The 12,801-nt window shown below is 33.2% G+C and overlaps 2 protein-coding genes across 6 annotated transcripts in view; both read left to right on the forward strand.

The window, feature by feature from the left end:
- Positions 1–12,801, forward strand: part of Schip1 (Schwannomin interacting protein 1) — an 879,380-nt gene that overhangs the window by 400,628 nt on the left and 465,951 nt on the right. The window lies entirely within an intron of this gene.
- Positions 1–12,801, forward strand: part of LOC140443041 (lipase member J-like) — a 46,349-nt gene that overhangs the window by 31,954 nt on the left and 1,594 nt on the right. For 2 of the 3 annotated variants that reach the window (XM_072534080.1, XM_072534081.1), the window contains 5 exons: positions 2,809–2,992; positions 4,058–4,172; positions 7,490–7,733; positions 10,724–10,870; positions 11,771–11,998. In XM_072534080.1, the coding sequence (XP_072390181.1) occupies positions 2,809–2,992; positions 4,058–4,172; positions 7,490–7,733; positions 10,724–10,870; positions 11,771–11,998 (918 nt within the window). Of the gene's footprint in view, positions 1–456; positions 611–2,808; positions 2,993–4,057; positions 4,173–7,489; positions 7,734–10,723; positions 10,871–11,770; positions 11,999–12,801 lie in introns of those variants that run through there. The other variant, XM_072534082.1, reaches the window with a different exon arrangement.

The raw sequence follows: 12,801 nt of genomic DNA on the forward strand, positions 1-12,801 counted from the left end.
ACGATCCTGCAACTGTCAAATTTAACTAAAATATCATGCAATAATTCTCGACATTCTTAAAATCCTATATGACGTCAAAATTAGTGACGCACTGAAAGAAGGGTTTGGGACAGACTGTATTAATATTACCCCTTTATTCTACTTCTTGCGACAATGTTAGTGAGCTTGTTCTTTTGCATGAGCAGTGATATATATCATTATTTCCATTTTTTTAACATTTTTTTGATTATAAAAGTCTATGCAACTCCGCTATTGATATCGATCAAAAATATATTATACAGTAAGAATATCAATTAACTAATAATGAAAATAAAGGAAATAATCTCTTTCTAATTCTAATTTACTTTTGTACCACCACTGGTATATAAAGACAATTTGATTTCTTAACTTTCTTTTTCATTAAAATCAATTTTGACAACTTTTGTGTCATAGTCTACATACGTTTGTGCAACTGCAACATTGTCATTGAGGCAAAATGGGTCTACTGTTAGAAATTGTATTTAGTTTGTTAATATGTAGTGTTTTTGGTTCTTTAAAAATTTGTCCAACTTTTAGCGATTACGACCTTTTTTTAAATAAAAACTGTTCGTATGTTCCCTATAAAAATATAGTAAGTGTGATACATTTTTTTTTAATCTTAAAACTTATTAGAAATGTAGTCTAATTGTCGAGAATTTTCTACATTTACTCCATATGCTGTAATTGTTTTGTATGGTTGTAGGTAGCAGTACTATGTCCAGTATCAGGACTATGTTGGTGTGAGTACTATTCCATTGTCATCAACGCCTTGCAATTCAGTATGATTACGGCAGACATTGCATTGCATCTATTTTGTCTACTTTGTGAAGTGGATTCTTGTTATGTTCTTTTTGTGCCGTATCAGAATTGTCGTATATTGGTGATCACCAAGACAAAATCTTCACGGACTTACGGCATATGAAAAAGAAGCCTGCTTTCTATCTACACATCTTAGGAACTATTTTTTTGGCCTTCGGTATTTCATATCTATCTATTCTGAATATATGAAGATATTTTCCTTCACTAAACAGTGTCTATCTCCATTTTTCTTGACTCTTCTCAATGTTAGTTATGTGTGCTGTCGAGGCAATCTTTAACATTGGTCAATGCATCCACAGTTCTAATGCTTCAGTTTTATTTATCGTAAGTAGTGTTAGTGTCCATGCATCTACAGCATTCAAAAATACTCACCAAATGTAATGCTTGATCATTTTTTGTCTCAGTTCTAAATGAAAATATTTTTTAAGGTCTTTTTCAAGACTATTTCGAAAAGAAGGCACGCCAGTACATCTCCCTGTCGCAATCCGACATGCGTTTCAAACGGTTGCGACATGCCATTTTTCTTCTTGACGTGCCATCTCCGCCACAGAGGTTGGCAATCATCATGGCTATTCTGATCTTAGATGCTGCCGCTCTGAATAGTTCGATTGATGTGCATCCGTACCATTCCCTCAAGTTACGCAACCATAAGATTCTTCTCCTTCCTACACTTCTCTTGCCTGGATTTTCCCTTGTATAATTAGTTGAAGTATTTTGTATCTTTCGTTATGCATAACATGCCCCAGTTCCATTGACCCTTATTCCTGCAGTTTTCTGCTCCCTCAAGAGCTCTTTTTATAATTTCTTCAGAGTATGCAGTGAATAGTAGTGGTGACAATATACATCCCTGTCGCACTTCTCTTTTAATTTCTCTCTTTTAACTCTTCTGATGTGTATTCAATAATTTGTATGTGTGCCTGCTGTTTATAATATAGATTTGTTATAATTCGAAGGTCATTATATTGTAATTGTTTTGCTTTGAGGACGTCCATTAGCTCTTTGTGACGGACTTTATCGAAAGCCTGATTTTAATCTATGAAACAAACGTACATATCTTGGTTCACTTCCAAGCATCTCTCTATTAAGTATTTCGTAAATTCGTTTATGGATGATCAGGCTTATGGTGCGGAGGTCGGTGCATTCTCTAGCATTTTTCTTTTTTGGGAGACAAACAAATGTTGAGGTCAATCATTCATTGGGTATGTCACTCGACCGATAAATTTCATTAATGAGCTTTAACAAGACATCCATGTACTTGTTTTCTATTATTTTAAAAATATTAATAGGCAGTTGATCTGGCCCCGGGCTTTTTCCGTTTCTGGTGTTCTTTAGTGCATACAATATTTTTTCCTTTGTAATTTTGATACTTGTTTCTCTGTCCTCGAAAGATATGTCTTGCAGGTTTTCTCTTTCGTCGTCGAAGAGCTCTTCCATATATTCTTTCCATCGTTTTAGCTTTTCGTCAGTCGTTATCATAGTATTTCCATTTTTATCTAAACGAGTTGTGTTGTGGTTTATTTTTTGGAGCCCTGCCATTTCTTTAACATTTTTATGTAGGTTGAATAGGTCATCTCCTATCTCTTTACATTTTTCCTCATAGTAAGTTTGTTTTACCTCTCTTATCATTTTTCTGATTTAATTGTTAATGATTTTGTAATTGTGACTGTCTCTGTTCTTAGCTTGTCTTCTTTGGTCCATGAAGAGGTAGTTTTTTAATATTTCCCATTGTTGGTTTATCTCGTAGATGTTTGTATCTAATTTGTCAAAGTTTTCGTATTTTTTTCTAACATCTAATTTTGGAGTTCTTTGAGGTTTTCAAATACGTTTAAGCTTAAGTGTGATATGTTAGTACTGACTATATAATATATATATATATATATATATATATATATATATATATATATATATATATATATATATATATATATATATATATATATATATATTCTAATATATTAAATATTGTTAAAGACCGAGCTAATTCAGAGTTGGCCTGGCTTTAGTGCCGAAGAACATTACCTTACCACTGAAGATGGATATCGAGTACTGGTCGAAAGGGCGTACTCAAAAATAACACAAAAGAATCCCATTATTGTTGTACATGGGATCGCTATGAGTGCTTTGGGTTGGGTTAATAGAGGAAACGTATCATTAGGTAAGTAATCCGTTCAAAGCGATTTATTTATTAATTATAATTGGAAAATGTATTTATAATAACGAGGTAATTATGTTTAATGTGTAATTAATAGAGTTGGGTGATGACGAAATTATCTTGTTAACAACAAACAAAGCACAAATAATTCAAATTATTTCGAAATTATGTATTTCGTAAAATTATGAATTATCTTTTTTTATTATCATATTATTTGGAATTAATTTCATCGTATAAAATTTTATCTGTTTCTTATTTTAACTCTATCTACTGCACTATAAAATATGTTTGCTATAATTTTTCTGTTTATTGTTCTTTTTTCTCTATTTTTTAATGGAAGACATAATATCTCTTGGAAGTACCTATGTATTATGGAACTGTAAAAAAGATATGGGCCCAGAACAGTTCGGTTTCAGGAACGGTATGGAAATCCGAGAGCCCTTGTTTAGTTTCATTTGCTTATGCAAAAATTTTACGATGAACAAAAAGGTACATATTTGTGTTTCATAGATTATGAAAAAGCCCTTCATAAAGTCAAGCAGGAAAAACTACTAGAATATTTACAAAGAAACAACATTGATCCTGATAATATAAGCATACTACGTGAACTCTCTTGGAACCAAAATATATCAATTAGGACGTAGATGGGGATGCTGAGATCATAAAAATCCAAAGAGGAGTTAGACAAGGCTGTATACTCTCGCCATTATCATTCAACCTGCACTCGGAGCAGATATTTAGGAGCTCTGGATGAGACACAAAAACATATTTTTTGGAAAGGACTAGATCTCCAAACCATAATAAGAAAAGCATATGATAGAGACGAATTTGCAGCCATCGCCAACCTCCTTTAGAGACGGCAAGTAAAAAAGAAAAAAATATCATCTTCAGTTTATTTAATAGTTTTTATTGATTTAAGTTACGTAATGTTTTAAAGCGTGCATTTACTGTTTATTGTACAGTAAAATTTTATGTTCGTTTTATATCCAAAGTGCATCTTATTAGTTTTTTACATTTCAATTATTTTCTAAAAGCAAATTAATTATTTTATTGCTTTATCAATTTTAGCTAGATTATTAGGCGACCTTGGATATGACGTATGGATGTTAAATTTCAGGGGCACATGGTATAGTAAAGGTCATGTCAACTTAACTACTGGTAACAAAAACTACTGGAAGTACACGTAAGATATAAACGTATTATTTATTTACAATGTAAAAATATTATAACACAATGAGAACTTAATTAGAAATGGTGTATTCTAAATCAAAATAATCGCTGAAGCTCTGGTATTAATTAACTTATAAGTAGCAAATATATTTAGGGAAGATTATGACACAAATATCATTTTTTAAACAGGAAAATTATTACTTGCAAAGGAAAAATCCCCCATTTTATATCCACTCTTCTTATACAGTGTATAAAGAGAACAAAGAGAGAGGGCCATGGTCACGGACCCTGTCTCTGCTTCAAATTGGTCTCAATGACCCCAATCCGGATCTTACAGGTCAAATAAAAGGTCCATATGAAATATATAATCTTCTTCTTCTTAACGTGCCCCATCCCTAAGGACATCGGCGATCATCATGGCCCATTTGACTCTATCTGCAGGCGTTCTGAAAAGTTCTATTGACGTTTTCCCACTCCATTGTCTCATATTCTTCAGCTAGGACTTGCGTCTCCTCCCCGGTCCTCTTTTGCCTTCCACCTTCCCTTGTATGATCAGCCGCATCAATTCGTATTTCTCGTTTCTTATTATGTGACCAAAATAGCTCATTTTTCTTTTTTTTATAATGTTTAATATTTCTTTATCTTCTTTCATTCTTCGTAGTGTTTCTGCATTTGTTATGTGTTGTGTCCAAGATATTTTTCACATTCTTCGATAACACCACATTTCAAAGTTAATGAGTTTTTTCTCTGTCGCCTCTGTAACTGTCCGGGCCTCAACTCCATACAACAGGACAGAGAACACGTAGCATCTCAATACTCTAGTTCTAATTTCTATGTTGAGTTTTCCATTGCATAATATTGCTTTCATCTTATTAAAAGCTCTTCTAGCTATCTCAGTACGCTGTTTTATTTCCATACTTCTATCTCATTCTTCATTTAGTTCGCAACCTAAGTACTGATATCTGTGCACCCTGCCTAAAAGTTTTCCTTTAGAATAAACACTGTCTTCCTTAATCTTGTTCTTGCTTATCACCATGATTTTTGTTTTATTTGTATTCAGTGCCATTCCACACCTTTCGCAGTATTGGGTATTGCTATCAACCAAGATATGTAGTTCTTCTATGCTGTCCGCAAGGAGTATTATGTCATCTGCGTATCTAAGATTATTCAGAAGTGCGCTGTTAATAAATATGCCTTCATTTATGTCTTCTAATACCTCTTTAAACAATTTTTCTGAATACATATAAAAAAGTAAAGAGGAAAGCACACATCCCTGTGTTACTCTACGATTTATAGTTATTTCTTTCGATTTTTGTTGGTCTATTCGTATTATGACTTTCTGATATCGGTATAGATTGGTAATGATTCTCACGTCTTTGTCATCTAATTCTGCGTTCTGCAGTATTTTGCCATTCTTTGGTGTTGTACTTTGTCGAATTCTTCGAAGTCGACAGACATATGAATACGTCGCAATTGACATCTCGACATCGTTCGATTAGTGTTTGTACAGTAAATATGTAATGCTTCTCTGGTGCCAAAGCCTTTTCTGAATCCCAATTGGTTTTTAGCTATTCTATCATCTAACTTTTTTAAGATACGTTCATGTATCACTCGTAAGAACACTTTTAGAATATCGTTCATCAAGCTAATTGTCCTGCGCTCTTCACACTTCATTGTGTTTGATTTTTTTGGGTATTGGAATGAATATTGATATTAACCATTCTTTTGGAATCTATCACGTATAATAAATGTCATTAAATAATTCTATTAGTGTGCCCATATGATTTTTTGTTAATATTCTTAAGATTTCTGTAGGTATTTCATCTGGTCCCATGGCCTTCTCATTTTTTATACGTTTTAGCGCTTCCTCAATTTTGTCTTTGGTAATTGGTAGCCCATTTCTTCCTCTTGGTTCAATGATCTCAAGTTTCTCGTCGTCTTCAAATAGCTCTTTTATGTACTCTTCCAATCTGTTTATTTTATCTGTACATTCCGTTATTATCTTGTTATTTTTATCAATAATATTTCCCATACCCTTCTTCTTGTAAATGCCAGCTGTCTCTTTGATTTTCCAGTGTATGTTAAAACTGTCATGTTGTTTATCTAACCTTTCTATTTCTTTACACTTTTCTGATAGCCACAGTTCATTAGCTTCTTTGATTTTCTGTTTGATTATTTTATTAATTTTTTTGTACTGTTGTTCGTTTTTTTTTGTGCCCTTCTTTCCGTCATCAGTTCTTTTATCTCTTGTGTAATCCATTGTTTACTTTTAGATGATGTGTCATTTTGAAGTTTTTGTTTTGTGATATTTCTCAAGATCTCCTCTACTTTCCTCCATGTATCTGTTGTTGTCAATTGCTTTTGCCTTTCTACTTCCTGAACTTGACCGTATTCTCCTACTACTTCTTCAACTCTTCCTTTCACTACCTTCGAGTTCAAGTCACCTAAAATCAAATTTACTTCTTCTTTTTAGTTTTATTGAATGTTTTGTTTCAGTCATTGTAGAAGCTGTTTACTTCTTCCTCTGTGCTATCAGATGTTGGTGCATACACTACAATGATGTTTACGTTTCACGGTGTAGCGTTTAATTTCAATAGTGCCATTCTATCCGTTATCGGTATGAACCCTTTGACTGATCTTTCGATTTCTTTGCTGATGACTATTGCTACTCCATTACGGTTTTGTGTGTTGTCTCCGGAATACAAAACACGTAGTTGCCTATGGCACTTCTGTCGCTGTTAGGCCATCGGACTTCACAACATCCAAGGATATCTATCTTTAAGTGTCTCATTTCTTGTGCTAGATTATGGGCTCTTTCTTGTTTGTACAAACTCCGCACGTTCCAAGTGCCTATTTTTTTCAGTGTATTTAGTTGAATGGCTGGTCTTGTAGATGTTTTTCTCAATACATCACTGGGATTGCGCTTGTTGACGACCTGAGAGACCCTGTGATCTTTTAGGTTTGTTCCTCTCTTGCCGGATCTCGGCTTCTGATATCCTTGATCAGTAATGTCTACTGGTTTTGTTACCATCTCGTCCGCTCGAAGCCGTTGGTCAATAAGTGGATGATTGCTTATGCTGGCAAACGTTCGGTGGAATTTTCGCCATATCTGGCTACCCTCACTTGGCTCCTTTTACCCTCTGGCTAAAAAACTGTACCAAATTTAAATTTATAAATTTAGGTATACATAGTGTGCTAAAAAATCATTAAAATAGGACTAAAAATAAAAAAAAAATTTCTCTGTTGCGTTTTTTTGCATCTGAGTGTATATACAAATATATTTATTAGAATTTTTGGAAGCTCTATATTTTGCATTTTGTTTCGTTTTAGAATCGATAATTTAGGACTATACGATGTCAGAGCAGTGGTAAACTTTGTATCGCAGGAGACGAACCGTCAATCAATTTATTTAGGTTACTCCATGGGATCCTCTGGCTTCTATATTTATTCTTCGACGTTTCCCGAAGAAGCAAAGGAGAATGTTAAGGCTATGATTGGGATAGCTCCTGTCATCAATTTTACCGGAATAAAAAGTATCGCACGGTATACTAGTTATGTATGGCCAACGTTGAAAGTGAGTAATTTTTGTTGCGATATCGGTTATGTATTACCAAATTAAATGTAGCGTTACAAGAGATTATGATTTATTCGAGAGTGTTGGAAAGTACGGATCAATTAACTCCATTTATTAAATCAGCAAGCCTTTACATCTCACAACGTCATACTCGCTTAACTCTTACGTTGGTCTCTATTTCTCCCTCTAAATCTACTCTTCATAATAAAATATTGGTTGCCTCAGTATTTTTAAGCAAAAATTTTATTGTTCTGAAATTGTTCTTTTCCAGTTTTCTCTACAACTGGTTCTGTTACTTTTTTCTTTTCTTCGTATGATAAATTGCTACTTTGTGTACATCTATAGTACTTTTTCACGTGCTGCCCGATTTTTTCTCTCCTTTTCCATCGCTATTTTCATCACTTAATTCTAGTTTTTATATTTTCCTGTTTTGTTTGTATTTTTTACAGCTCTGCCTTAATTTAATATATTATATTATATATTAATATTTTTAACATTTTTCCTGTAATACTATATGAGTTTTTTCCTAGATAAAATAATGTACAGTAAACTCCCTCTTAACCCGCCACCTCGGGACCAGAGCCTGGCCGGTTGACCAAATGGCCGGTTAATCCGATGTGCAGGCATTTTCATGAGAAAAATCAAGTACATACATACATATATCAAACACATGTGCAGGAAGGTGTATATTAATAAAGATTACGGAGTATACAGTTACAAAATACTATTTATTTCCATGTACATATAAACATATTTAAATATTTTACTAACTTGTTTTAAAAAAATCGGTAACTTTCTTCTGTTTCTTGACATTAAGTAAATTTTTAAAAGCTATATCTCTCTATTTTTTAAAAACCAAGACGTCTATTGAAGATGACCCAGGTTGTTGTTCAATATACTTCAATGCCACCTGCATTGCAGCCCTCGCTTCGGTGTGACCGACCTTTTTTCTCTCCGTCAACATCATCATCATCAGACTGTTGAAAATTCGTTTTCAAGTTCCTCGTCACAGTTCATCCATTCTTCAATATCTTCGGTCTGCAATTGGAGATTTTCGTAACGTTTGGAAATCTTGAAGAATGGTGGTAGAATCTTCTTCGTGTGATTGTTGACACTCAACAAGTTCCTCAATGTTGCCCCAATGTTTTCGCCAAGACTTACCGAAAGTAGAAGCAGGAATTTCTTGGAAGGCGGAAGTTAACATGTAAATTATGTCCTTTAAGTTAATTTTTTTGATGGTATCAATAAGTATCGTCTTTTCAAGCTTTTAGTCACTCCTTGATCCATTGGTTGCACCAAGCTTGTCACATTAGGAGGAAGAAAGATAATTTTTATCTCATCTGTCTCACATGTTAGGTTTCCAGGATGAGTTGGAGCATTATCCAGAAGTAGATCTGCTTTAGTGGGAAGATTTACGCTCTTAAGATGGCGCATTACTCTCGGAACAAATTCACGCTCAAACCATTCTTCGAATAGATCAGCGCTCATCCATGCTGATTTTGCCAAATGTCAAAAAGAGGAATGTTGTGTGTTCCTCCTGCATTTGAACAAACAGCAACTCAAATCCTCATTTTATTCGTTTTAAATCCAGCGCTCATTTTTAGGATAGGGAATGAGGTGGAAATAATATTAATTATCAAAAGACGAAAACTTGAGTACTTAGTACATGTGATGAGAGGGCAAAAATACGCATTATTACAACTTATTATGCAAGGCAAAATCCGAGGAAAGCGATATGTGGGAAGACGAAGAATATCCTGGCTTAAGAACTTAAGGGAATGGTTTGAATGCAGTAGTGCAGAACTTTTTAGAGCGGCAGTCAAAAGAGTCCGTATAGCCATGATGATTTCCAACCTTCGATAGAAGATGGAACTTAAAGAAGAAGAAGCTAATTTTTCATTACGTCCCAAAAATGTTTTTTCTGGAAGTGTTTTAAAATTGAGACCCGTCTCATCCATGTTATATACTTGTTCGGGTTTTAATTTTTCCATTTTTATAATTTCTACAAACTTGGAGGTAAAATCAGTTGCACCTGAAGCGCCGTGGACATTTTTTCTCCGCTTCTTCTTCTTCATGTGCCATCTCCTCTAAGAAGGTTGGCAACCATCATGGCAATTCGTACTGTCGATACCGCTGCTTTAAAGAGGTCAGCAGAAGTTCAATTAAACCAAGCTCTCAAATTGTGTTTCTCCACTTACGTGTGCATAATTAACTCCGTGACGTGGCTTCTAGCGAGTCAGCCAAACTTCACTTGGAATAAATTCGCCTCCGCCTATAATTTTGCTATGTATACATAAAGCCGTTTTCCTTAGAATCGGGTCGCTATTAGGTGTGCCCCTTCGCCGTTCTTGAAAGAACCACAACCAAAGAGCTTTATCTACTATCTCGAATTTCGTTTTTTTAATTCATCGAGTTTTTAGATTTTTGTCTAATTCCATTTGGAGGCAGAAATCCTCGATTGAACGCCGATCCCTTCGCCAGTCATTCACTGTACTTTTTCCCACATTCAACTCTAAAAAAACAATAGGAAGGAGAAGTTGCCGGTTAATACTACGGCCGGTTAATGCGGGACCGGTTAAGAGAGAGTCTACTGTATTATAGAATGTAAATTGTAGATTACTCATAAATATCAATTATCATATCAGTTCTTTTATCGTCTGTTTACTTTAAAAATTGTATAAAGCACAGATTTGGTCAATCTCCTGAATTGATTTCAAACGTAAGAAATCTCCGGATTTCTAATTGTTTTTGATGTCGCTGTAGGGTCTATGTGTGTAATTATTTTTAAATAATTACCTATACATATGTCAAAATCATATTGTTTCATTAATAAAACTTACCACAAAATCGCTCTATTGATTCCATACGAATAAAAAGCTTAAAACGAATGGTGGTGCTCTGTATTGAAATTAAATCTTAACTGACTTCCTTATTTCCTAAAAAGACAAAAGTCAGTTTTAACATTTTGAGTTTTTTTTTGTTTATTTTAGAGATTTATTTACACATTTTGGAACGGAGAAATCTTACCAGGTTATTCTTTATTTTTGAGACCACTGACACGTTTTTCAGGAGGCATGTATCTTATTCAATCGGTTAACAACTTAATGTTTGGAGACGACTACGACCAAATGGATCCTGTAAGTACACAAATCTTTATTCTAGGTTAGACACTCAGATTGTTTCTTATCCTTCATTTATCTCGATTATTAGTCCAAGCTGAAGAGACAAAAATTATTATTGTATATTGTATATTGTATCAAATCCATGTCTTAAAATCAACCTTACCCTAAATAAAACATTAATTTAAATATTTTATCTTCGTAAATAAATTAAATGATATATTGATTAATTTTAAAATAAACCCGATAAAAACAACAACAAAATATCTTGAAATACAGAGTAAAAAAATAATTAAAATTTTAATCAAACAATAACATAACCTTAAAATATGAACATTCTCATAGTAATAATATTAATACTTTGATATTCCTACATCACAAATTTACGAACAACAAGCAATACTAACGAATGTTCATAACCAAAAGTCCTTATTTATTCTTTAAACAATTAAAAAAACCAATATTTCCAACTTCTTATGGGACAAATAGAAATGTTTGGAAATGTTTTTAAAATCCCCACCCATTGTGATGTCAGAGCTGGGGTAGTCCAATAAAGGATGTAACAATAAACTTCCTAAAAAAATACAGCACGTACTAATAAAGGTAATGTTTAGAGATGATATTGAAGAACTGACACCAAATGTCAAAAAGAAACATCAACCAAGGAGAAAAAAACAATAATCAGCCTTTAAGCCTATCTTTCATTTTACTGTTTAAAGTAAGGATCAGCTTGACCACAATAATGTTATAGTGTGAACGAAAACAGACATTCAGAGGAAAAAGAAAAATATCATGTATTTTTGTTGTAAAATACTTTAAAACTATTCATTCATTTTTTCATATCTACAAGTAAAAGTAAAAATAAATAACTAATAAAAATTAACTTTTTTTCTTCTTTCTATATACAAACATTTTTAGCTAAACTATCCGCAGTTTGCTACACAGATGCTCGACAGCGTGGCCGTCGAAGTATGGAGTCACTATTTGCAAATCTACGAAACGGGCGTTTTTAAAAGGTACGATTACGGAGAGGAGAATAATTTAAAAAAATACGGTACTAAAACACCACCCGTTTACGATTTATCCAAAATACAAACCCCTATGGCTGTGTTCGCTAGTGAGAATGATTGGTTGACAACAATGGAGGTAAATATGAGTTGAATATTTTATATAACAATAAAACACTGAAAACTTTTGTTTTTACACCTTTCACAAAATTTATTTTAATATCTTATCACTACAGCTATTTTGGCAGAGAGTTTTTCTTAAGTGATCTATTTTTGGTACAGTACATTGAACCAACTGACACCTCTAAACGATTAACAGGAATTCGCAGGAAAGCTTTTGTTGTAGTAAAAGGCACGGTAAACTGCACTGGAGTTCTCCATAATGTTTAACACTTTACTAAATTTTAGATATAAAATAAATATGTCATTAACCCGTTGTTCATAGTTTTGCATATTTTGTTACATTTTTTTAATAAATAGTATTCTTGCATAATATTATTTAACGTAGATTTCTTTCATCTACTTGTTTAATAATTTTTTTCTGAAACAAATATTACGGTATTAAGGATAATTTATATTCAAAGTAGATATACAAAGTACTAAAATATCACTTTTAATTTTTGTTAAAAAATACTTTGGAGTAAACTAGAACATTTTGTCAATTTAAATAGTGGTGGTTAGATTGATCATAATATGTCTGCTAGACTCATCGAATTAGGATCTATGGAGAGGGCATCACGTGACTAAAAACGACCTCACTTCGGCCATATTATTCATTCACGATCGTTTTGACAGATCGTGTGTGATTGTTTACGTTAAAAATTAATAGAAGGGTGGTGGATCCGGGACGATGATGATGATTTATAAATTTAAATAATCAATAAGTACACTATTATAATGTTATTTACAAAATAATTGTACAGCAGGTTAACCATTATATTT

This window comes from Diabrotica undecimpunctata, chromosome 6, assembly GCF_040954645.1.
Source record: "Diabrotica undecimpunctata isolate CICGRU chromosome 6, icDiaUnde3, whole genome shotgun sequence".
In the NCBI taxonomy this organism is placed as follows: domain Eukaryota; kingdom Metazoa; phylum Arthropoda; class Insecta; order Coleoptera; family Chrysomelidae; genus Diabrotica; species Diabrotica undecimpunctata.